The sequence below is a fragment of the Otolemur garnettii genome, unplaced genomic scaffold, assembly GCF_000181295.1.
Source record: "Otolemur garnettii isolate 467f Iridium unplaced genomic scaffold, OtoGar3 scaffold00002, whole genome shotgun sequence".
NCBI lineage: Eukaryota > Metazoa > Chordata > Mammalia > Primates > Galagidae > Otolemur > Otolemur garnettii.
In genome coordinates this window covers 25972293-25999914 of record NW_003852397.1, presented here as the reverse complement: position 1 = coordinate 25999914, position 27622 = coordinate 25972293, and the positions used below count along the sequence as shown (strand labels likewise).

At 40.8% G+C, this 27622-nt stretch overlaps 1 protein-coding gene across 1 annotated transcript in view; it reads right to left on the bottom strand.

Annotated features, from left to right (window-relative positions):
• Window positions 1–27622, bottom strand: part of ENPP3 (ectonucleotide pyrophosphatase/phosphodiesterase 3) — an 84704-nt gene that overhangs the window by 42303 nt on the left and 14779 nt on the right. Inside the window, exons 5-14 of the mRNA XM_003781856.3 lie at window positions 26401–26461; window positions 20140–20237; window positions 16659–16738; window positions 13868–13987; window positions 13234–13343; window positions 11952–12017; window positions 11171–11243; window positions 4517–4625; window positions 1955–2083; window positions 1556–1587 (exon numbers count right to left, since the gene is read on the bottom strand). Of these exons, the coding sequence (XP_003781904.1) occupies window positions 1556–1587; window positions 1955–2083; window positions 4517–4625; window positions 11171–11243; window positions 11952–12017; window positions 13234–13343; window positions 13868–13987; window positions 16659–16738; window positions 20140–20237; window positions 26401–26461 (878 nt within the window). The remainder of the gene's footprint in view (window positions 1–1555; window positions 1588–1954; window positions 2084–4516; window positions 4626–11170; window positions 11244–11951; window positions 12018–13233; window positions 13344–13867; window positions 13988–16658; window positions 16739–20139; window positions 20238–26400; window positions 26462–27622) is intronic.

Here is a 27622-nt window from a genome sequence, read left to right as displayed (position 1 = left end):
AGGGAGGCCCGAGGAGAGGAGGAGACAGCAGTGGCCGGCAGGTGGCGCAGTCAGCACACCCTCAACGTCTGTGATTTAAGTTCAACATCTTAAATGGGCAGGGGTCCTGGCGCTCCAAAACGATTACAATAGTAACCTCAGATCAGACATCACCAGAACAGATATAGTAATTTAAAAGTTTGAAATGTGAGAATTACTAAAATGTAATAGAGACATGGTGTTGGGAAAACGGAACTGACAGACTTGTTGGACGCAGGGTTGCCACAAACCCTCAGTTTGTGAAAAACGCAGCATCTATGAAATGCAACACAAGGAGGTGAGCCTGAAACTAAAAACCATGTACGCTTAAATACATTACTCTCATTCGAAGCGATAGTGAACCTGTGAATTCCTTTTTACAATATGTAACTATGAAAACGACCACATTTCATTGCAGGCCTCTACAAGTAATGAGACTTACCTTGAAAAAATATATCATTAAGCTACCTGGAATTTTCCCTGCTCATTTACTTACAACCAGAGATGTGAGAACCAATCAAAAGCCATTGTAATTATACTTAGATTATTTTTCTGACTTGTCCAAAAAGATCTATAACAGTCTATGATTCACTATTTTCTTCAAATTACACAAAAAAATGAGAACAAAGATGGTACCAAAAGTTCACTAGTACAACTCCCCCCTCCCCCTGCCTTTTCTTTTTTGAGAATCTCACTTTTTTTCCCTGGGTAGAGCGCTATTGCATCACAGCTCACAGCAACCTTAAAATCCTGGGTTCAAGAGATCCTCTTACTTTAGCCTCCCAAGTAGCTGGGACTACAGGTGCCCACCACAACACAGGGCTACTGGGTCTTGCCCTAGCTCAGGCTGATCTCAAACTCCTGAGCTCAAGCAATCCACCTCTCTAGGCCTCCCAAGTGCTAGGAGTGCTATGAGTACAGGTGTGAGTCACTGCAGCCCACCTTGGTGGGGTTTTTTTGTTTTTTTTTTTTTTTGAGGCAAAGTCTCACTCTGTTGCCCAGGCTAGAGTGCCACTTTGCCAGCCTACCTCACAGCAACCTCAAACTTCTACGTTCAAGCAATTCTCCTGCCTCAGCCTCCCAAGTAGCTGGGACTACAGGTGCCTGCCAGGATGACCAGCTCATTTTTCTATTTTTAGTAGAGACAAGGTCCTGCTTTTGTTTGGGCTGGGCTCAAACTCCCAAGCTTAAGGCATTCTCCCACCTCAGCCTCCCAGAGTGCTAGGACTATAGGTATGAGCCACCCTGCCATGCTTGGTCAGCACAATCCTTTTGAATGGGACATCAGCCCTTGCAATGAAAACCAGGAATTAAAGCCACTGTTAGTCCAAATTAATTTCCTAAGGCGGTTCAGCTCCAAAATGAAAACAATGAAGATAAAAGCAACTAATATGCATATAAAATAATGTTGATGGAGGATTTAAAAAATAAATTACGATGGCTTAGACTCAGAAATATGGGACACAAATTTCTCAAAACCCAGATTAAAGTCATTATATTTAGTTGAATGTATGTATTACGGAGACTATATACTTACACTGAGATTCTGAACAATTTCTTCAGAATTAACTGTTTCAAAAGAAAAAAATAAGTGACATTACAATCGATAACAACTGCAAAGAATGTGAACAACTCAGATGAATTTCACACATACACTTACTAATAACTATGATCTAATAAAATTAAATTTAAAATTATTTCAAGCAAAGAATTATTTTAGCAGTTAAGAATGGAGTAGGATGTACTTTAACCTGACAATATTCAGTTAGACTTTATAGACTATACTTACACCTAGGAATTTCTATATGCTCTGTGGGGCTTTCCCAAAGAGTTGATAGTGTGTCTGATAATCCCAACATCCTCGCAGAATCACAGGGCTATGGTTATTCGCTTTCAATTTTACCTTTTTTTCCCATATGGGTATCTTCATACTTACAACTAAAAAAGTCATGAGGTATATTACGAGCCCTGATGCGGGGGGCAGGTCCTTCAAACATGTAGAAGTTTATTTTGGGAAAATAATCACTCATATATTCCATCTTGTCACAGTAAGTCTGGTCCATTCCTGAATAATAATTTAAAAATCCGCTGAACATATATACAGGGTACCAATAGGTTGTCTTTAATCATGTTAAACAGCAGGCATTTTATGTTAACAAATCGCAAATCAAGTTGCACAATTTACCCTATAACTTTACTTTAAATGGCAGAAAACCATGGCAGTGGAGAAGGGCTACATTTATGAGGGAAGATTAGATGGGAAATAGACACAGATCATTTGTTCAAAGTAGATCAATGAAAGTAATTGCCAAGATGAAAGTCCTCTCTGGGAGGCTAGTTAAATCTTTATAGTAACTGATTTATATGTAAGACATTACACATTTTTAAACCAAAAAAGCAGTATGTATTTTTATAAAATAAAACATTAGAAGAATAAGGAGTAGAAAATAATTTACTTTTAAATGTATTTTATTTAAATTAATATGAGCAGCATGTGCTCTTAAAGGATTTGGCAGTTAAACCATTTTTTATTTGAAGACTCTTCAGATTACATGTACATTTTTTTTTTGAAATACAGGATCTCACTCTGTTGCCCAGGCTGGAATGAAACAGTGCAATCATAGCTCACTGGGGCCTCCAACTCCTGGCTTCAAGAGGTCCTCCTGCCTCAGCCTCCAGAGTGGAGGCACAGGCCACCATGCCTAAGTTTTTGTTGTTGTTGTTTGTTTGTTTGTTTTGTATTTTTCACAGTTTTTGGCTGGGGCTGGGTTTTAACCCAGCACCTCCAGCATATGGGGTCAGTGCCTCATTCCTTTGAGCCACAGGTACCGCCCACCTGACTCAGTTTTTTAAAAAATTGTTTTGCAGAGATGAGATCTCCCTGTGTTGCCCAGGCTTGTCTTGAACTCCTGACTTCAAACAATCCTCCTGCTCCATCCTCCTAAAGTGCTAAGATTACAGTGTGAGCCACTGTGCCCAACTGTATATGTAAATTTTTATTTATTTATTTATTTTGGAGACAGAGCCTCAAGCTATCCCCCTGGGTAGAGTGCCATGGCATCACAGCTCACAGCAACCTCCAACTCCTGGACTCAAGCAAGTCTCCTGCCTCAGCTTCCCAAGTAGCTGGGACCACAGGCGCCCGCCACAACACCCGGCTATTTTTTGGTTGCAGCTGTCATTGTTTGGCGGGCCCAGGCTGGATTCGAACCCACCACCTTAGGTGTATGTGGCTGGCGCCTTAGCCACTTGAGCCCCAGGTGCTGAGCTTAAATTTTTATTTTTAACAATTTCTTTCAACAAAATGTGCATTAATGGTTTCCTTTTAATGTAGATATCATAAGACAAAGTGTTAGGGGAACTCTCTCAGAACATTTTAAAATACATTACTATGTTTCTCATTAACATGATGTTCCAAGACACAAGCACAAGTTCTGCAGACACTTTCTTTTTCCTCCTGGTGCTCCACGCCTGGTCCCTTCCCAAGTGTTGGAGCTTAGCTTTGCACGTCCTCCCCACAAAGTGGTCCAACCTCCCCAGCTAGGAAAGGTCCACGTCTGCTTTACGTACTTCTGAACACTCTGAATCTAGTAAAGTGCCTGGCATTGAGTAGGCACTTAGAAAATACATGGAATCAATGCGTTAACACTTTAAAACCACATGAAAGCACCTGTGTGAGGTGGGAAAGCCTGTTCCCTCGTGTTATCGTTCGTGTTAACGGAAGTGGAGAGTTAATCTCAAGTAGAGAAATGTGAGGTGATGGGGACTTTAAAAATCAGATGCTATGATTAAACATGTATTTATTCACATAACTGAAAAAAATACAGATGGCCTGGCAAACGTGGCAGATATGATAAATTGCAGCCAATCTAAATGACTGAATCAATGGCTGAAAGAAGACCCCCAAACACTTTTTAAGATCGAATAACAACCCCACCACATCTGTGTTAAATACTGTTAACTCCATTTTTACAGAAAATAAGGTCGTTACATAGATTTTCTGGGATATTCGGATAATTAAACTAGAAATTTTAATTTACTCCTCTTTTCATCACAATTTTCCACCAAAATAGGGAGGCTGATGTGGGAGGAACCCTTGATCTCAGGAGTTTGAAATCAGACTGAGCAAGAGTGAGACCTTATCTTCACTAAAAATAGAAAAATTATCTGGGTGTTGTGGCAGGCACCAAGACTCCCAGCTAGTCAGGAGGCTAAGGCAAGAGGATCACTTGAGCCCAAGAGTTTGAGGTTGCTGTGAGCTAGGCTGATGCCATGGCACCCAACCCTGGTTATCAGAGTGAGACTCTATCTCAAAAAAACAAACAAAACCCACCATTTATCATCAAATTCATTCTTTGCTTCTTCAAGAGTTTCTAAGTCTGGAAATGCAGACTTTAAAAATTCAATACTATTTTTGTATCATTCCCGAAGTGCTAATAAATCATCAATGACAAACTACGATCGATGATAAAACATGACTTCTTAAGAAAAAACATACCATGGTCAGCCAAAAGGATTATATTGACACAATTGTGTAAATTCCTCTGCTTCAGGCCTTCCATCAACATTCCAAAAGCATCATCTACTAACTGTAAGGCTTTAATTACCTAAAAAAAAAAATAAAAAAAATTGGGAGTTAAGATTGTCCTCATATATTGTTTCAATTAACCAAATCATTATCTAATCAAGCACAAATTAAACACATTTCCTTCTCTGAAATGGCTGGCTTTTACAATAGAACATCAGAACCCAGCACCCATGTGCTACCTCATTTATCAAATACCAATTCCCTAAATGTCTATAAACAAAAAATTAAACCGTGTTCCCTTCAAAGGAAGATGGACTACAGGCCAATAAATACATGAATCAATGTTGAATGTCAACAAAGACTATTCAGCTGTAAAGGTTTTCATCATCATGGCAGCCCCTTCTGAGGGAGCCTAAATGGTTACATTCATTCCAGAGAGGCGTGGGATGGTGGATTACCACACAGTTAAAAAGGGACATACTCTTGTAACATAACGATTCTACCTCTGGGCATTTTTCCTAAGTATACACACAGAATACAAATGGAGATTTATATAGGAACATATTCATCACATTATTGATTTATAATTTAAATTCAAGGAAAAACAAATAATGGCATGTCCTCAAGAAGGCATACTCTGAAGCTATTATAAATCACTGTTTAGGGCGGCGCCTGTGGCTCAAAGGAGTAAGGCGCTGGCCCCATATGCCAGAGGTGGCAGGTCCAAACCCAGCCCCGGCCAAAAACTGCAAAAAAGGACAAAAAGAATCACTGATTAAAGAACAGTGGCCTAGGAAAACACTTTGCAACAAATACAACCTTAAACATAAAAAAGAAAACCAATCTGTCTGGTACACACCTGCATATATTGTATAATCCTGATTTTATTTTTAAATATATTTGGACATTTATTAGCAAATATGCATACACAGAAAACTAAAAGGAAATATATCAAAGTACTATTAACAGTGGTCATCTTTGAATAGTGGAATTGGAGTTCGTTTTATTTTATTGTTTATACTCTATTGTTTTAAATTTTGTTCACACTTTATCAGTGCAGTGCATTGAGCTGATGTAAGATTTAAATAAATTTTTCTGACATAAATTTTTCGTATTTTTTCCAGTAAATTAGAAAGTGTAATAGCAATGGATTGGGGGAAAGTTTTAACTCTCATAGTATTGTTATTACTAATAACAATTTACCTTTTTTTATTTTTTATTTATTTTTTAAGAGACAGAGTCTCACTTTATTGTCCTTAGTAGATGACCATGACAGTGTCACACAGCTCACAGCAACCTCCAACTCCTGGGCTTAGGTGGTTCTCTTGCCTCAGCCTCCCAAGTAACTGGGATTACAGGTGCCCACCACAACGTCCGACTGTTTTTTTGTTGCAGTTTGGCCGGGGCTGGGTTTGAATATGGCCGGTGACCTACTTACTGAGCCACAGGCGCTACCCCCTTCTTTTATTTTTTGAGAAGGAATTTTACAAGCCAGGTAGTGTTAAGAGCTTTAGCCCAGGACCTCATGAAATCCGCTCAGCAAACATTCCTGGATGGTGCTGTTGGAACTACCAGTTAATTGTAACAATCAGGAGACCTGAGGTTTAAAGAAGTAACATGCTCCTGGTCCTACAGTTAATAAGGGACAGAGCAGAACTTGACCTCAACCCACACTCCATCTCCTGCTAAATCCATCACCAACCCCAAGATGCTCTCTTGACCCTCAACCTGAGGGTGACCTACTCTCTGGTTTCCCAGTAAGAGTCCAGGTTTTCACCTGGTGTCATGTCACTTGGTCATTCTGCTCACTCCCCACAGCCACACTATGGGGCCCTCCTATTCTGGCCTCTCCAGCACCCTGGCACACTAATGCTACTGGACTCCTCATGGTTTTGAAATTGTCTGTGTGTGTGTCTGCCTCCCAAGGACAGCATGAGTTCCTTCAGGGAAGGGATTGTGCAACCTAACTCATGTTTCCTGAACTAGAGTCCTTCACAAAGCACATGCTCCACAGAATGTGAAGTGACAGGATGTGAGTCTCTACCTCTTGCCCACCCAAAGAAAAGAAACCAGAGATCCTTGTAACCGGCAAGGAGTGAGTGGGGGTGGTACAATTATTTACAGGGGTAGAAATGGAACTTTTCATTCCATCTGAGATGTGATAAATTTTTTATCAATAATGAATAACAGGCTCAGTGCCTGTAGCTCAGTGGTTAGGGTGCTGGCCATACACACCGGGTTCAAACCTGGCCCCCGCCTGCTAAACAACAATGACAACTACAACAACAAATAGCTGGGCATTGTGGCAGGTGCCTCTAGTCCCAGCTACTTGGGAGCCTGAGGCAAGAGAATTTGCTTAAGCTCAAGAATTTGAGGTTGCTGTGAGCTGTGACACCATGGCGCTCTACCGAGGGTGACATAACAAGACTCTGTCTAAAAAAAAAAAAAAACAGAATAACAGTGGAAGCTTACTGAAGTATGATGTAGGCCATTATTCATTATTAAAGTTACTCATGACCAGTCAGGACATTCTGTGACCAATTTATCTTCAAACCTAGAGACACACTGTGACACATTTGTGAAGATATTCATGGTTTCACTATGCTTCAAATGCCTCTCCCAGCCTTTCCTGTCCAAATCCTAACACCCTCTATGTCCCCATTTCATAAACCCTCCTTAAGTTATACTCGGTGACAAAAACTTCCCACTGAAGTATTGTTTAAGCTATCAAAATTTTAACATTTTAACATTAAACAATTTCTTTAAAAATACCTCATTGGACATTAACTCATTATGTCTTTTCTTTGTCCCTTTAGCACGGTTCCTAGCTGTAGCAGGTGAAGTCATCTTCTTTACCTCTAAGAACGTCTAGTACAGTGGTTCTCAACCTTCCTAATGCTACGACCCGTTAATACAGATCCTCATGTTGTGGTGACCCCCAACCATTAAATTATGTTCGTTGCTACTTTATAACTGTAATTTTGCTACTGTGATGAGTTGTAATGTAAATATCAGATATGCAGGAGACTCCCCGAAGGGGTCGCGACCCACAGGTTGAGAAACACTGGTCTTGGACAATATTAGGCCCGCGGGAAACTGTTTTAAGGTAAGCCTTGAAGAGAATGCAGAGCAAGAAGGGTTTTGATAACTGAAAAATCTGGAATAGTAAATGGCTGAAAACAAAATAGCCTTTTTACTTTCAATTTACAAGTCATATAATTAACTCTGAGTGAAGTATGTGATTAAAAATAACAAAAAGAGGAAGAACGTCATTTCTGTCCATTCTGCTGCTTCTTCCTGAGTTTTAAATGAGGCTTGGTCTTAGTGCCTCTTATTGTCACTTTTCATGCTCTCCCTTAAAACATCTCCACTGCCATGTACCACTTATATGTTGCCAAACTCCCAGATCTTCATCTCTTTGGAGTTTTGATTCTATATTCGATTATCCTCTGGAAATTTGGATGTCATAGGCGCCTCAATTATAAAACTAACATCTCTCCCAAACATCATTGGTCTTATTAATGTCAATCGAGCCACCTACTAGTGAATACAGATGCCAAGAAATCATCCTGAATTCCCCACGTCCTCATCAAATTCACTCTAAGTCATGTTTAGTCTATATTCTAAATGAATCTCCAATGCATCTTCTTCCATCCATGCTGTTACCCCTACCCTAATCCAAGTCATTATTACCTCTTTTCTGGAATGTTCCAAAAGCTCACCTGTCTCTCTCAGTTTCCTTGCTTCCTCTAACTCATCCCTCTTACATGGTAAAAGTGATCTCTAAGTACACATAGGTCTGCTCGGGTCACTGCCCTGATCACGGTGCCTCAATGCTTGCCATTGTACATGGCCTGCAAGGACCCACAGGACTGCCTGCCACGTCTGGGCTGCCTCCTAGGCACCTCCTCTGGTTCACAGTGCTCCAGATTGGTGGGAGAAAATACTCATAAGGCATTTACAATGTCACTCAGTAGGCCCAGAGCAGCACGCAGTAGGGCTACCATTGCTATTCTTACCATTATCATCTCATCTACTTTTCAAGCCATCTAGCCATTAGTCTGTCTGTCTGTATGTCCCTCCCATGGGTACACCTCCGTCTTCATCAGGCCACCTGAGAATTCTGTTTCCTTTTTGTCACTGAGAGGAGAACCTCCTAACCAGCTCCAATTCCCACCAGCTCCCAGATGAGGTCAGGGATCACCCCCTGGGGCTGCTCAGGGCACACTGACCTTCACCTCTGCAGCACTTTTCACAGTTCTATGTAAAATGCGTGTGGGTGCTGAGCTAGAGCACTGAACAGACAGAAAAGGAAACGGGGCTTGAACGTTGGCTGTAGAGGTCAGGCAAAAGCAGATAGAGAGCCATCTCTCAAATGCTGTTGGTCACATCCAACTCGGCTCACAGTTGAAATAGGAAGGAAGAAACGATGAATGTGTTGCAGGTAGTTACCAAGCCACTCGCACTTAGGGTAATCTGAATAAATCTAATATTCCATGATTCAGCCGACAGAGCTGTGGGAATACAGAGGAAGCCTGAGGCTTAAGAGTGTCAAGGCTTGGGCAGGGCATTATAGTCGGTAGCATTCTGTTCTAATAGGAAGGAAAAAAAGGGCCGTTCTGAGCAAAGGCCAAGGTGTGCTGCCAGAATGAATACGCTTGCATTCCAATCGAGAGTAATTATTAAGTGAGTTTCTACTGGTTGGGGAAATGCCATACTCACGGGAGCATTGGCAGCTTTATATCTGTGTCAAAGACAATAGAGGCTTCAGTGGAGTTTAGAAGAGAGAATGGCTTTTTTGTTAAAAACAATATTTAAAGATTCTATTAGAATACTAAAATCATAACAGAAGGGTCTGGAAAACAAAGAAACTTATATTGGAGAGTCTACTTCTAAGATAATAGGAGTTTTGAAGGGGACTAACTCTGCCTAAGGCAATACCATATTAAGTCAATAACATATAACGTTATTTTTATAAGAAATTTATGAGTGTAACTGCACAGGAGTAGACAGCTGGAGACACCAGAGTGGACTTGGAGGTGACTTAGCTTGCACATGTTACAGTGGCTTGTGCGTTACCTAGCCACGATGACCTTGTTACAGCAAATAACAGTACCACATGGAGGTAGTCCACAAATGTTCATCAAATGAGTTAAGACGTGGTTAATAAGGCAGTTGTCCTTTCTAGAATTTTACCTATTTTATGATTAATGAGGCAGATTAACCCTGGCATCCTTTTTTAGGCTTTTAACTATTTTGATTTTCTCCTCTATATATCAAATACATTTATGCTCAGTAGAAATCAATGAATACCATTTTATTTTGTGGATTAGAACTAGATGATTTTGAGACTGTGGAAACAGGAGCCTTGTTTCTGACCAAAGGAGGCAACGTGGGGCAGCCTGACCCAGCCTAGTTAACTGAAGAACAAAAACCAAATGATTTCCTAGGGGCTGGAATTCAGCCCATACCTACACAAGGAGGGGAGTCAACTTGTCTGTCTCTTGGGTAATGTCTTCCAGGACCACAGAAGCAGGATGCTGAAACCAGCTGAAAAGGAACCTGGCTTCAAAGAAACCAGACCTATCTCTAGATCTAACTGCCTCAAGCCAGAAGACACCCCAGATGATCTTACCCTGACTTTTCCTTCATCATAACCTAATTTTAAAGCTAAAACTCACACCCAAGGATGGAAACTTAAAATGCTAATGAAGAGGGTACCTTAGAGCCTGTATTCCTGCTCTGAGATGTTGGGGCAGGAAGATTGCCTGAGGTTAAGCATTAGAGACCAGCCTGAGCAAGAGTGAAAGCCCTTTAGTACAAGAAGCAGAAAAAATAGCCAGGCATGGTGGTACATACCTGTAGTCCTAGCTACTTGGGAGGCTGAAGTAGAAGGCTTGCTTGAGCCCAAAAGTTTAAGGTTGCAGTGAGCTGTGATGACACCACTGCACTCTAGCCTGGGCAACAAAGCCAAGACCTTGTCTCAAATAAATATACAATAAATAAATAAGTAAAATGCTACGTGTGATATGGGAAGGAGCTAGACTCCCAAGTGCATGTCCACCAACAGAACCCCACCTCTACATGTGATGACTTCAAAACTGAAACTTGTCCGTCTTTTTCTGAGACAGTCTTACTTTATTGCCCTTGGTAGAGTGTCATGGTGTCACAGCTCACAGCAACCTCAAACTCTTGGGCTTAAATTAAGTGATTCTCTTGCCTCAGCCTCTCAAGTAGCTGGGACTACAGGCGCCCACCACAATGCCTGGCTATGTTTTTTTTTAGAGACAAGGTCTCATTCTGGCTCAGGCTGGTCTCAAACTTGTGAGCTCAGGCAGTTCACATGCCTTGGCCTCCCAAAGAGTTAGGATTATAGGTGTGAGCCACCCAACGTGCCCAGCCCTTGCCCCTGTCTTTACAATCTCATAAAAGTCCCCAGCCCTTTGTGCAGGGGCCAGTCTGGTTGCCTCCTTAACCAGCACTGTCTTCCTTTTTGTTCAAAGGAAAACTTCCACTAAACGCCTGGCCTGCCAAAATCTTTCTGGTCTCATGCCAATAATTCACTGACTTAGGAACCAAGAACCTGATGTCTGGTATCAATTTTGCATTTCTTTAAAAACTTACTTTGGCACTGACTGGTCCACTGTCATGTCCTGAAGAATCAGGCTCTTCCAAGTACATGGTATAAAAACTGGGTCTAGGGGTAAAGTTGCAACAGAGGAAGACGTTATCAATGTAGAATGAACCTACGAGCCGCATTTGGGGTTTTGTAGATCTCAACTTGCTGGCTCTTTTTCTTTCTCTCTGGCCTCCTTTCCCCCACGCTTGGAGGTCCCACTTGGCCCCAACAGGGCTGGGTCCCCTAACAGGAAGTGAGACAGACCTTCCTGGATGTAAACAACAGTATGCCCCAGTTTTGTTCTTGTAGTTGAGACCACTCTTGCTTTGCCCCAGTCCTTTATATTTCCTGGTTTGGGACTTTTTGCTGACTCTTGGTTCTACTGCGCTGAGTTCTTGCTTTCAGCACCTGGTTTCTGATGCACTGTTGATTCGGTGCTCCCTGCCACAGTGCCCTCAGTCTAAGCCTGGTGCCACGGCCTTGCTGAGCACCTCGGGCTCCTGCAGGAGTGTCAGATCTACTCCTGGCTCTTCCCTACTCCAGACCTGGCTGTGTCACACTGGCCTCTGCTCTCGACTACTAGCTCTATTTCTGTTGTTCAATAGTGTCATCCATGTTCTCAAGACCAAAAAAGTAACCAACTCTCAGGAATAATTCTTAAAAAGTGCCCATTAAAAGGCCATGTCAGGTCTTTTCAAAAATCATTATTTAAAAGATAGAAATAATTTCTTTTTTTAACTCACATATATCCCACTAGACCAGCACATCTCTGACCCTAGATAATACCTTTCAGCTTCGGGCAAGTCCAGCCATTCTAATATTGTAAAGATCCTCTTTTCATAGGGGACACTCCTAAAAAAAAGAATAGTAAAGTTTCAAAAAAATCAGTCCAATCAAGAGGAAGTCCATTACATTCCTACTCAGAAAGGTTATCCACTGTCTACTTTATGTTTCTCTGTGATCTATGATCAAACTACGGAAAGAGATTCAGTAATATTCAAAGAGATTCCTGTTTCCAGTGTTTACATATAGAAACACTTGCAGCAAGATAAATTAAAGGTATATTGTTTTGTTTCCTCCTCACCATTCTTTCCTTCAATTTTCCTCCAGCTAAAATAAAAAGCCCTTGTTTATTACCCATTCATTCAATTTCTTTCATTTATGCGTTTATACATAGTAAGTATCTGTTACCAGACGCCATGTGTTCATTTGAAACAGAATTTATCAGCGAGCAAATGAAAGATTCTGTTCCGGTGGAGGAAGGCAAGCAACAGGGGACCAACCTAACACATAAATGAACTACAGGGTGTATTAAGAAGTGGCAGATGCTATGAACAGAAGAACAATGAGATCAGAGGAAGGGGGCCCTGAGAAACTAGGGTTGGGGTTGTTTAGAATTCTAAATCTTAGCGTGATCAGGATAGGACAATCTCAAGAAGGTCATTTTTGAGCTTGAAGGAGGTGGAGTGAGCACTGGGATCCATGGACTGAGTCATCTCAGGAGGAGGAACAGCGGGTGCTCAGGTCCCTCAGCAGAAACAAGCCTTGTTAGGCCCACCCAGGAGGTCAGAGTGGGCACCTGGGGGAATAGGTGATAAGGTCTGAGAGGTAGGGGGACAGACAGCTGGGGTCATGCCACATAGGGCCTTGAAGGCTTTCACTCTGAGTGACACAGGGAGCCACTGAAGTTCTTGTTGCAGGAGAGTACCATAATCTGACTTGCATTAAAGAAATAATTCTGCCAGGTGAAAAGAGAACAGATTGTAAAGCGTAAGAAATAGGGAGATGTGTAAAGAGGCGACGGCAGTAATACAGGCAAGAGGGAAATCTCAGAGTGGTAATGCTGGAGGTTCTCAGTTCTCACACTGCTGAGACTTTGAATTAGCGCCAAAAGCATCTACTGACAGACTGAATGAGGGCTATAAGGGAGAATGACAATCACTCCCTGATGACTCCAGGAGTTTTGGCCCAAACAAACGAAATAATAGAATTACCATCAAGATTAGGATAAAAAAAAATCCTGATCATTTCCACTTAGATGGGACCATATCTGAAAGTGCTTTACTACCTGTTATAAGGCACATATTTGGAAGGCAAGGTGCCATTTATAGGCACCTCTGATCCTGGCCAAAAGAAGGTAGCAGCTTTTAAACCTTGATATATTGCTGTCAGCCACATCTGCAAGAACAGAACATTTAGGATAAGTAAAATTTGATAATTAATTTGGGTAGAAATGGTGCACCTTACTAGAAACAATGTAAACAGTTGCAAAGTTTATTAAAATTTCTTTAAATTATTCAAAATGTGTCTTGGTAGCAGTCCAAATATGCAAGTATCCAGGGATATACCTGGAAAATCAAAACTTTAGTAAGACAGTAAGAGGTCAACGTCATTTTTTTTTCAAATTGGCAAGATTGTACTTTCTCTTTCCCTTTAAAAAAATTAAACAGAATGAAGAAAAATATTAACAGAAAATCTTTCTGTGTAACTTCCAGATTGATATATTTATAATACAAGCCCCAAGTTTTCACAGAAGCTATTTGAGTTAATAGCTTATGTTAAATCATAGAAATACCTTCCCACCCTCAGCCCTTAGGAGTTAGATGGATAATATTAAACTCAAAGTGAAGCAAGAAGATTGAGCCATTGTCACACTGGGAAATGGAAGTTACTTTGGGTGCCACATGCAGAATGCTACGTACTGGTTGCCCGTGCCACCAGGCTGGATTCTTTTGCTCCGGTGAAGAAAGGGAAAAGTTCTTGTTGAGATTTACATCGTACATGTTATTGTCAATGATGCCATGTGATTCTGGATACAAACCCTAAAATGATAATTTCAAACAGATTCAAGATAAAATATAAAAATACTTAAATTAAAATAGCATAAGATCTATTACTCATATTTAAGAAGGCTTGTATACGCCTTTCAATATAAAATACCAGAATCTGAACACAAATATCAAAAGTTAATATAATCATCCCTTGGTAACACAAATATCAGAAGTTAATACAATCATCCCTTGGTAACCATAGGGGATTGGACCCCTGGCTTCCCTCATGTACCCAAATCCAAGGATGCTCAAGTTCTTGACATAAAGTGGTATAGGATTTACATAACCTATGAATGTTCTCCTGTATATTTTAAATCACCTCTAAATTCCTCACAATACCAAATACTGTATGTTGCATAAATAGTTGTTATACTGTATTGTTGAGGGAATAATTAATTAAGGTAAGTCTGTACATCTTCAATACAGATGCGATATTAAAAAACATTTTCAATCCACAACTGGTTGAATCCAGAGGTGCAGAACCCACAGATATGGAGGCCAACTGGGTATATGTATATATACATACTTTTTTCCTAGCTCTACCAGTCTATAGCAGTGAATGAAAGACAGTAAAGGCAGATGGTTGCATTGATGGTGTTAATATAACTCCATGTGCTTAATAACTGTTAAAGTTTCCTCTATTACCATGATGGTTAGCCATTAGTTACATTGTCAATAATGGCAAGAAATTTTCTAGCTAGAACCTTTACATATCAAATGCCCTGGCTATCTTGGGTTAAAGTGTTATCAGTGCTTTAAAAGGGAGTCCTCCAAGTCTTTACCCATCTGTCCTTCCATTGGTCCAGTCATCTGTCCAGACCAATCACACATATCCATTCTACCCATCCACATCTGTTCACTGAATACCAATTACATCTTCTGTAGTTGTAACTACTTGTAGATAGATTTAAAGGTCACTAATTCATAGCATTACTATATATACACACAAGCATATACAAATATCTAAATTGAATAGTAAATTAATCACACTTATATATAATCCCTTATTTGTACATATGCATATGTGTATTATAATATTATGTATACATGTTTATGTGTGTATGTATACACATACTGTCATTTCTTGTTATTCATGGTAGTTACATTCCATAAAGTTGCCATGAATTCTGAATTAGTGATACTGAAACATCCTCCTGGAGAAAATACAAGGTTAGATTCCTAAGAGGCTCTGATTACCTTTTTGTCTGCCAATCACAACCTAACTTTGTTTTATGTATGTTTCTGTTTAATGACACCTTATTTAGTAGATATTGTTGGTTTGCTACAATTTATGCCGGAACAAAATTTAGCTAACACTGGTATTTTCTCTGTAAGGCAACTCAGAGCCTTCTTGCTCTTAGCTGAACTTTAGCACTAGCCTTGGGGGCCATTTTAAACGTGAAATGACCAAGAGAAAGCACAAATATACAAAAAGCACAGCACTAAATAGACAAGAGACTGTGACAGTGTCACTTGTTTATAGCATGTGAGCTGAAACAAGCAGGCAGAGTGTCTCCTTGTTAGACCTCAGCTAGGAATGTGTGGATCCAGCAACTCAAATTTCTTCCTGCTCTATAATGTTCACAAATGAGCACGAGTATTTGGCTTGGAGGTTATACAAATTTTAGCGAGTAGGCAAATCCATAAATATGGGATCTGCAAATAATCAGAATACACACATACACACAAGTGCTTAAGGGCTTAAATGTTACAGCTACTGTTCTATAGTAATAAAAGACTACAATGCAAAGTAAGGAAAGACAGACATATCCTTTGGTGATAAAGGCTGAGGCAGAGGACTCCTCCTAAAATGAGTTCTAAATCCATAAATCTTGTTTCTTTTTTTTGAGACAGGGTCTCACTTTGTCACCTTTGGTAAAATGCCCTGGCATCATAGCTCACAGCAACCTCAAACTCTTGGGCTTAGGTGATTCTTTTGCCTTAGCCTCCCAAGTGGCTGGGACTACAGGCACCCTCCACTCCCCTCTATTTTTACAGACGAGGTCTCAGTCTGGCTCAGGCTGGTCTTGAACCTGTGAGCTCAGGCAATCCACCCGCCTCGGCCTCCAAGTGCTGGGATTACAGACATGAGCCACTGCACCTGGCCCTACATTCATAGGTCTTAAATAACTTAACTTTTTAAGATAATTTTAATCATTCCACCTACATCTTTTTATACACTGAAGAGAATTCACTTGTTTTAGTTGCTTTATCTGAAGAGATATAGCCAGTGTGAATTCATTTATGAAATCAAAATCTTTTTCAAGTTAATTATAATGAAAAGACTAGGAAAGAACAAAATTTCCCACATCAACGTAGTTGCCTTTATGTACACTCTATCCTTCCCAGCGGATCTTCAGATAAGTGAAGGGCAATCAAAAGACTGGAAGAAAACAATATTTCGCACATCAAAGAAGCTATCTGGGCTCAACAAGGGTGAATTTATCTAATGCTTGGAATGCTCATTCACAGTTAATGCCTCACCGCACCAGACTGGCCTTACATTGAGCCATGACTCCCCACCCCGCCTGAATTAAGCCATGAACTATCATGACATGAGCTTGTTCAATGTGTGTCCAGGGTTCAGCCAGTTGCTGCCCACCCACGTCTGTCTGGTGTGTTCAGTTTCCTGTCTGTGGCTTTTCATAGACCCAGCACTTACTGTGACAATGGTGTAATGATTTGGGAAGGTTTTGGTAGGATACATAGCTCTCATATACTTGGAATGAATTCCACACGTCTCTGCAACAAAATATAGTGAGAAATTAGAAAGTTGTTTCTTACTCAGAGTTTTGCTGGCTCGTTTTTTTTTTGTTTTTTTTTTTTTTGGTAACTAAAGCTCTGAACATGTAAGCTTCCTAGAAAAACAAGAAACTAACTTGTACATTGAGGATGGAAGGAGGTTGTAATTCTGAACCCTAAACTTCCTCCATTGCCAGAAATTTCAGCTTTAGGAGAAAAGTGAGCTAAGTCAAGGTCCACAAAATTTTTCTGTAAAGAGCCAATTTATACATATATCAGGCTTTGTACAGCCATATGGTCTCTGTTGCAACTGCTCAACTCTGCCCCAAGCATCCATAGACTATATATAAACAAATGGGCATGGCTATGTTCCAATAAAACTTTATTTATGGACGTTGAAATCTGAATTTCATAATCTCATATAATTTTTACAAGTCACAAAATATTCTCCTTTTTCCCCACCCACTTAAAAATGTAAAAGAATTCTTCCTATATACAGCAGACCATACAGAAACAAGCCGACTGGACCAGATTCAGCCCACACACCACAGCTTACTGATCCCTGAGCTAACTGTACTCTAAACTCTACCCTGCCGGCTGGGTGTGTTTTTGCTGCTCGCCTGTTTCTGTCTTTGGCGATTTCAATAAGAATTTCTACATAGCATTTGCATCTACCCAGTACTTCCTATATCTAACATAACAAAGGTCAGTAGTAGAAAGGGATTTGAGATTTTATTTGTATAACAACATAAGCCCAAGTCATATGGTATTGTTTACGAAATGAATTAATTTTCCAGCTTTTTAAAAACATTCAGATGAAGATGAGGGTACAAATGTTTAGGTTACAATATTTTTGTTTCTAAAGTAAAGTTCAAGTTATAGTTGACCCCTTCACCCAGGGCTGAGCTGAACACCCTCACATTGTGCACATTAGCTGAGATCCCCCTGATCACCTTCCCTAATTTCCTGCTTATTATTTCCAGGACAGTTTCCAATATCACTGAAGTATCCTGTCATCTGTTTTTCACAAAGTCTGGCAATAATTTTGCTTCATTGTTTTGCTGTGTTTAATAACCCTATTTAAGGAGGTCAGAACCATCAGAGCACATTGCTATTTCCTCTGCACCAAAGAAGGGACGAGGAATTTTCCATACCTAAATCCTGTTGCCTGTTAATTCTAAAAGAAAGCTTCACTGTTTCAGGTTCAATTTAGGCTAAAACAAAAAGTGAAATTCATTGACAGTAACAATCTTTGCAGCTGGACATAATGAGTGTTTTCTCAAACAGGCATGAAATTGATCTCCTTACCAGCCTTCCGTCTAGGAATTTCCTTCTTTAGAATATTCTAGGGTCCCTTCAAGACCAACAAATAGGACTCTCTGATAAGGGTTGGAGGGTGGGAAGGGAAGGGAGTTAAAAAACAAAAAAACCCAACAACTACATATTCAATAAGCACCTCAGATGATTCCGATGTACTTAAGTCTGGGAGGTTAATAAATGAATAAATGTTAAGTTAAATTATATCTTATAAATCAAGTCAATCTAGGACTTGATTTATACATACAAAAAATGAAAAACTAGACTTGACTTTTCATACATAATGAAAAGGATTGCAGTAGGGAAAAACTCATACAATGAACGGACATGGTATAGACTCAGTCTCTGAATTTATTTCTTTGAAACATTGAGTGGCAAATTCAAAATTTTAAGGGGTATCAAGGAAATGCAAACTAAGCCAGCAGTAGTATAAAAACATGATGCACTCGGTTACAACGCTCTAAATGGGACACATCTGCTGACAATCTACAGTCTCCGGCTACCATTTTTATTACTTGCTTTTGAACCAAAGCGACTGCAGAAAAAGCCCACAGAAAGCGTGATCTTCTACCATAGTTTCTACCTGAGCTTATTAACCGAAATTATGATCAAACAGTACTTCTGGGAGCACACACAGTAAACCAATAAGAATGGTCATATTTGCAAAGGAAAAGTAGAAAGATCAGGCATGAGGTTTTCTTTGTTTTTTAACTAAATACCTTTTAATGCGGCCTAAAAGTGTTTATTATGTGCACACTTTACTTATAAAAAATTCTTTTCTGGCTCGGCACCTATAGCTCAACCGGCTAAGGCGCCAGCCACGTACACCTAAGGTGGCGGGTTCGAATCCCCAGCCCGGACCCGCCAAACAACAATGACGGCTGCAACCAAAAAATAGCCGGGCGTTGTGGCGGGCGCCTGTGGTCCCAGCTACTTGGGAGGCGGAGGCAGGAGACTCGCTTGAGCCCAGGAGTTGGAGGTTGCTGTGAGCTGTAATGCCACGGCACTCTGCCCAGGGGGACAGCTTGAGGCTCTGTCTCAAAAAAAAAAAAAAAATTCTTTTCTTAAGAAAGAAAGTGCCAAACAAAAATACTTTCAAAATATAAATGGAATAAGCCTGTGTCATAAGGCTTATAAATGACTATAAACTATAAGAAGGGACGCAAGAGTGATGGTAGGTAGAGCAGCTAAAGATCAAAACCACATGGTAGGCTCAAGTGGCTAAGGCGCCAGCCACATACACCTAAGGTGGCGGGTTCAAATCCAGCCCGGACCCACCAAACAACAATGACAGCTGCAAACAAACAAACAAAAAAATAGCTGGGCATTGTGGCGGGTACCTGTGGTCCCAGCTACTTGGGAGGCTGAGGCAGGAGACTCGCTTGAGCCCAGGGGTTGGAGGTTGCTGTGAGCTGTGATGCCACGGCACTCTACCCAGGGAACAGCTTGAGGCTCTGTCTCCAAAAAAAAAAAAAAAACCCACATGGTATTCTTTATGAAATTCTCATAAGGACTGGCATCATGAAGTATTATATTCAAATGTATATTTGATGAAGAGACTAGGGCAGCAAGAGGTGAAGTGGAGTTGTCTGAGATCTCGCAGCTAGTATGTAGGGGAGCTAGGTTCCAGGAACTGGAAATAGACCCTGGACTTTCCACTTTCTGGGTTATTGGTGGATGCTGAATCTGTGCAGCCTCCCAGGATCCTTCAGGATCCTGTCCTTGCTGGCTGATCCACCTTGCAAAGACGTGGAACCCAATTCTAACAAATGGAGCTTTCAAAGCACCATACACGAACAGATTTCCATGAGAAAGAGGTGATATTCAAATACAAGTTTGTTGATTTCAAAATACACAAACAAAAATACGAACATGCTACCAAAGAAAAGCAGGAAGAGCCAGCACATGTGAAAAGCCACTCCTGACGGAGAATGGTATTGTGTGGTCAAGTCATCAGGGTCTTGAGAGGAGCTGGGCTAAGACAAACCTCTGACTTTAACAGTCAGGAAGAAAGCTGCGATACCCGGAAATTGACTAACAACCTGCCTTTATTGTTTGCAAGCCACCAGTTGTGGAAGACTTACTCAGTTTATTGATATTTGGCATTAAAGTACCCCACGTATGTAAATATTCAGCTCTGAATCCATCCATTGAGAACAGGATAAGTGGTGGTAGGTCAAATCTGAAAATAAGAAATGAAATATTTATTCATTATGCTGATTGTTAAAGATATATATACTTTTCTATACTACTCATGATTCTCTAAGTTAGAAAATACTTAGAAAATACAGTAAAAACATAGTTCTGGGTCAAGTAAGGATTACTAAATTCTACCATCTTTTGGATATAATTACGATATGAAATTTAGAAACTCTACGGATTGCGATGCTTTATTATTCTAACTTTTTTTTTTTTGAGACAGAACCTCAAGCTGTCACCCTGGGTAGAGTGCTGTAGCATCACAGCTCACAGCAACCTCCAACTCCTGGGCTCAAACGATTCTCCTGCCTCTACCTCCCAAGTAGCTGGGACTACAGGTGCCCACCACAACTCCTGGCTATTTTTTGGTTGCAGCTGTAATTGCTGTTTGGCAGGCCCAGGCTGGATTCAAACCCACCAGGTCAGCTATATGTGGCTGGCGCCTTAGCCACTTGAGCCACAGGCGCAGAGCCTATTTTAAATTTCTGTATTTTTAATTCTTCATTGTAATATTTCAGAACGTTAATATATACCACAAAGCCATTACAATCTCTTTTAAGACCAGTATTAATATTAAAGTGATGAAAGGTAACTTTTAAGCTATACCTAGAGACTGACATTCCTTAATTAACTATTTTTTTCACTTTTAAAATTTGACTTGTATTATACACACACTCATTTTCCAGATGGGTAGTTTGATCAATTTTTCCTAGCTGCACTCTGTGTGTAATCATCATCTAGAATAAAGAACAGAATATTACCAGTGCCTTTGTACTTCCAGTTACTAAACTCCTCAAGCCAGCCCCCACCATGATGATTAGCATCTTGACTTCTAGCAACATACATTAGTTCCGCCTATTTTCATATTTACCTTTATATGCAAATAGAAACATACAATATGGATTTTGTTGGTTCTGACTTCTTTCCGTTGACGTTATGTTTGACATTCCTCTATACAGTGTAAAGTATTTACAGATCACTCATTCTCATAGTTGTCTTCTATTGCAATGAATAAATAAATTACAACTTATTCTACTGTTGATGGGCTCCTGGGTACTTTCCAAAACAGAGCTATTATGAATAGCACCTACGGGCCTATTCGGTTGCTCATGCTTGTAATCTAACACTCAGGGCGGCTGAGGAGGGAGGAGTTCAGGAGTTCAAGACCTGTAGCAAAATAGCTGGGTGTGGTTGTGAGCCTGTAGGCCCAACTACTTGGGAGCCTGAGGCAGGAGGAGCCCTTGAACCCAAGAGTTTGAGACTATTGTGAGTGAGGCTGATTCCAGGGCACTCTGGCTTGGGCAACAGAGTGAAACTCTGCCTCATAACAAAACAAAACAAACAAAAAAAGATATGAGCATTTCAATGTGTGTGAACTTCATTATACTTCAATTTAAAAATAAAAGTGGAAGACTGGGCATGGCTCATGCCTGTAATCCTAGCACTCTGGGAGACCAGGGTGGGTGATTGCCCTAAGCTCACAGGTTCAAGACCAGTCTGAGTCAGAGCAAGACCCTGTCTCTAAAAATAGCCAGGCATTGTGGCATGTGCCTGTGTTCCCAGCTACTTGGGAGGCTGAGGCAAGAGAATTGCTTAAGCGCAAGAGTTTGAGGTTGCTATGAGCTGTAATGCCACAGGACTCTACCAAGGGCAACAAAGTGAGACTTTGTCTCAAAAAAAAATTTAAAATAAAAATAAAAATGGAAAATTGGGGTGGTTTCAATTGCAATGTGCAAAAAATTCATCAAGAAATCAAATGGCCTGGGGCGGTTTATAATAGAAACTATCTCTTTTTTCATAGAGTCTTTAACATAATTAAGGTTTAAAAATGTATATTCATAAATACATCATCAAGATAACCTTGCAGCTTAAAAACAGGTCATCCATGTACAGGATGAAGGGTGTGATCCAAAGATCCAGAACACCTATTTCTCAATACATAATGCCCCCCTGCCTGTCCAAGGTAGTACATGGAGCTCCAGAGTACATTTTACACTCTGCTGTGATGAACATTTTTGTGGCTAAAACACCTTGGATACATTCCTGAAGATCAGATTTTCTGGTCTAAGGATAAACTTTCAAAGGAGACTAAAATATTTTGCCACGCCTCTTTCCTGACAGTCCATATTGATTATATAGCGCTTCCATAATCAAGACAGATGGCTGGTATTTTTTTTTTTTTTTGAGACAGAGCCTTAAGCTGTCCCTCTGGGTAGAGTGCTGTGGCATCACAGCTCACAGCAACCTCCAACTCCTGGGCTCCAGTGAGTCTCCTGCCTCAGCCTCCCAAGTAGCTGGGATTACAGGTGCCTGCCACAATGGCCGGCTATTTTTTGGTTGCAGCCGTCATTGTTGTTTGGCAGTCCTGGGCTGGATTCGAACCCGCCATCTTAGGTGTATGTGGGCTGGCACCTTAGCCACTTGAGCCACAGGCGCCAAGCCCAAGACAGATGGCTGGTATTTTAGAAGAACAGTGATGTATGGATTACTTCATGGAATGAAATTGTATCTTCTTGTCATTTTTCTTTCTCTGATTACTAACGAGCTAGAACACTGCACACTGCCTGTGATATAGCTTGGATGAGTTTGCTATATGCTGAGAATTGTCATCTCATATTTATTATTTCATGTTATCATTAGCAAAAGTATCTAAAGCCCAGGTACTGATGTCACCTCCAGCTCTCATATGAGATAAGTAGAGAGGATGAGGTAACTTATTCAAGGTGTTCTGCTGCCGAGAGAGGCAGAGCTAGGCTATTGGCCCACACCTGTCTGATTTAAGAGTCCACACTTCTTACTATACTGTGATGACAAGCAAAATCATAAACGGTGATATTACCTTAAATGTCAAGCAAAAGAGTTTCACGTGATATAATGCCCCAGCCACTAAACTTGTAAAATTGTTACCAGCAAATAATAGTAATAGCAGGCAGCATCACTGTTACACATGTGTCCTACAGGGCCAGAGCTCATGGGCAGACATAACTCCAGGGGAATAAATGGAATAAGTGGACGGCAAGAGATGGTTCATGTTCTATTTCCTTCCACCACCACCTCTTCCTCACCAGCTTCCTTTTTGGTCTGTCTTGCTTTAAGGTCGCCAAAGCAGTTCTGTAATTTCTCAATTACTCTGCTCCAGATCTCAGGTCCTCAGGTGAACAAGGGATTTGCCAGGCTGGGGTAGACCATGCCAACTAATCACTGAGGCTCAGACCTCTAGGTTCGTGGAAGTTCTTTACAAGAATCTAAGTGAAAAACGTTCCTTTTCACCTAATGTCTGTCTCCTCCCAATTATCAACCCGAGGGACAGTCTTGGGGCCATAAATACTTCATCCAAAATTCTACCCTTTCACCCTTCTTCTGGTTAATTGCACAAGCTCACACTATGACTTGAGGGTGCATCAAACCACAGAGACGCTGGAGACGTCCTGCCTGTATTTGCTTTCTCCCTCCCGCAGTCACTAGCTGTGTAACCCTGGGTAGATGACTTCACAGCTTTGAGCCTCCATTTCATCATTTGCAAAATGGGAATGGAGATAATAGGGCCTACACCTCAAAGGGTTTTATAGGGAATCATACACAAGATGACTATTGTGTAAAGTACATACCGGTACATAATAAGAACTCTATAAATGTTAGCTGTTATTATCATGCTTTTGTCAGCAATAAATTGTCAGTGTAATTTGAACCGTGAGAAAAGGCCATCTCAATCTAGGCTGTTTGGTCCTGGGCACACCTTAATGGTTCCAGTATCAGGTTCATCTAATAAAATAAGCCATTGAAGGGAAAATTCCACTACAAAAATATTTACAATTTTCTTTTTTTTGAGACAGAGTCTCACTTTGTTGCCCTTGGTAGAGTGCTATGGCGTCACAGTTCACAGCAATCTTCAGCTCTTGGGCTTAGGTGATTCTCTTGCCTCAGCCTCCCTCAGCTGGGACCACAGGCACCCACCACAATACCTGGCTAATTTTTTTGCTGTTGTTGTTGCAGTTTGGCCAGGGCTGGGTTTGAACCCACCACCCTCAGTATATGGGGCCAGCGCCCTACTCACTGAGCCACAGGCGCCACCCACATATTTACAATTTTCAAGTACCTACTCTAGTAGAACCTCCATAGCCGACCACCTCCCTGCATTGACCACCTCCTTAAGTTGACCTAATTTTCATAGGCTGACATGTACCACATGAATCAATATAGCCGGCCTGGTTCCTTATGTTGACCACCTCTATATTTTGACCAGTTTCTTAAGTTCCTTGGGTAGTCAACTTACAGAGGTTCTAATGTATATACTGCATACTAAAAATGAAAAGTAACCTACTATTTCATAACTTATTAAGCATTTTTCCTATCATTAGATCATTTAATTCTCCCCTGAAATCTTCTGAACCTGGGATCATTATTTTTTTCTTTCCATTTCGTAGATAAAGCTCAGAGAAGCAACTATGCAAAGTTCCACAGGCAAACTCAGGATTCAAACTCCAGCCTTCTTTTTATTCTATATCTTTTGCTCTTCAACCCAGAAGCTACTAAAGAGGGCAGCTGGGTCTGAGCTACAAACCGAAGTAGGTTGGTACAAAGGCAGACACATCATCACATACATATCTTCAAATGAGATTATGCTATTTAAAAATGTTTCCATCAACTTCTCCTAAAACTGTGAAGCCTGACCCACTCTGTTTTGTACCGGCTGATTCTATCTTGTACATGATTTAAAACTTTGCAGCCCCCACTGCCCTTTCCCTCACATATTGTTACAGGCCCCTGAGCATGTATACCCCGCAGGAACAGAAAGATAAGTTTAAAATTGCAAAACCTTGAAAACTCCCAGTCTGGACGCAACACCTGCTTTTCTTAAAGGCCCCTTGTGCCCACTTACTCACTCCCGATAGACTCTAATTTGCAAGTCTTGCTTCTGTGACCTCTTGGCTTTTAGAAAGCACCCCACCCACCCCCCGAATGAGCAAGTTAAAAACCCTGCTACTCTGCTTCTCTTGGCCAAGAGATTTTTTGGGGTATGAACCTTTTTCTCAGTGCCGGCTATAAAGGACCCTAAAACTCAATTGGACTCAATGTGCTGGTGTAATTCTTTTTAATTCGACTCCCATTTGGGAACAAGGAAACAAGGTATTCCTTTCTCTTTTGTTTTCCTCACCTTCATCCCCCTACTGGTGGGCCCAGAAAAGTGTGAAGGGCAGAGTTGGGAAGGGGAGTTTATGTTGGCTCTGAGAGGATGTGGGGCACATTTCTAGGCCTAGGCATAGTCAAGTGACTGCTACCATAAAGGTGTGGAAGAAATACATAGAAGGATTAAGGTGGATGGCAGGAGAAGGTCCGCCTCACCTCACAGGTGTGTCACCTGTGTCTCCCCTGACAAAGACCTCCTCTTTCACCCTTCATGGCCCTCCTTCCATCAACAAACTTCTTCCCTTTCTCTCAGTAAGAAGAAATCTGAGGCACCAGGATGTTTGTTAGTAGAAAAGGGTTCTGGTAGGAGTAATTTCCATCTAAATTCTAGTCCTAACCTTTGGGCATTGGGAGTGTTAGTTAGTTAAGACTCCAACCATGTTTTTAAGTCATTGTTCTAAGACCTGAATGTAATAAGTGAATACAAATGTGCTTTGTAAAAAATAAAACAAACAGAAGTCCATTAGGACTTTGAAGCCACAGAAATCCAATCTTTTGTTACCTTGTCTGTTTTGTGATGCAAACACAGAATGTGCCAAAAAATGCATATACATTTCAAGGAAGGGAAAAACCTGTATTCAGGGTATATCATACACTTCCTGGGTGAAGGGCACAACTACAACCCAGAATTTAACATTATAAAATAAATTATGTAACTTAGTCCTGTGTATCCCAATATTCATCTAAAATTTTAAAAAAGAAATACTGTATCAAAATCATAACACTCAACATATACTGACAACATTTGTTATTTTATATAGTGTATCTTGTTTATCTTGCAGAAGGAAGCGTGACTTGAGTAGTACAGTTTTATTATAGTCTTTTCCCTTTCTTAAACTGTATATACATTTTGGGGGTTCTTTGGGCATTCACTGCAGCATGTAGGAAACCCCCACCTCTCAACTGCATTTCCATGGTCCCCTGTAGAGGATAAAAGTCTCCATGTCATTTATTCTCACCCTTTTGGACACTGAGACTCCTGGGCTGCATCACAGCTTTCTTCTACCCAGGGGGTTTCTCCTGAAAAGCGTAAGAAGGAAATCTTTACACTGCTGCACCACGGACTAGAACAGAGACGCTAACGTTCAGAATGGTTATGGTCTTCCCCAACTGCCTAATTCATGCTGCTCTGATGACTAGATTCTTCCAGAACACATAAGTGCCATTTCACCTGTAGGCAAGAGAAGTTCCCTGAGTGTTTACAGTGATTACACTAACTGAATACCAGGAAAACGAATATTTACCAATATAAACAAAGGGGAGTACTTAGGCTAAAAAGAGATATTTCTTCTTCTTGTTCTTAATGACTTTTTTCCTTAAGGACAATATTTTCCCAACTGCTAGAATAAAGGGGTTTAATATAGATATATAATCTAAAGGAGAGAAAACAAATAAACAAAAAAGAAATAGCCAGTGAGAATAACTGATATCAAATGGGAGAAATTTAACAAATGTTTAAAATTGTAACAAAAAAAAATTCTTGCTTCATGAATGTTTCTCTATAGAATACTCCAACGAGTAAGATAGAAATGACAAAATATGAATGTCACCCTTTGCAACCTCTAATGGATCTAGGCAATATTACCAATGGCTAACATCCCCCAAAAGACACCATCACACATGAGAAGCCTCTTAACAAAAGTAACACCGTCACCTGCAAAGCATACTTGCAAAAAATAATTAAATTACATCTAAATCTAAACAGTCCTCCAGCTCTGACCACTAATTTTACAGGAAATATAAAGGATAGCAAAATTCTTAAATCACAAAGGATGTGTCTTTAGCACAACCCAGACTGGAAAACTCTGCAGGACAAATAATCCCTTTTCTCCTACAAAAAAACTGCAAAGAGGGTAATCCTAGCACTCTGGGAGGCCAAGGCAGGTGGATTGCTTGAGCTCACCAGTTCTAGACCCCGTCTCTACTAAAAATAGAAAAACTGAGGCAAGGGGATCACTCGAGGCTCAGCGTCTGTGGCTCAGGTGGCTAGGGCACCAGCCACATACACCCAAGGTAGCATGTTCAAATCTGACCTGGGCCCACCAAACAACAATGATGGCTGCAACCAAAAAATGGCTGGGCATTGTGGCGGGCGCCTGTGGTCTCAGCTACTTGGGAGGCTGAGGCAGGAGACTCACTTGAGCCCAGGAGTTGGAGGTTGCTGTGAGCTGTGATGCCACA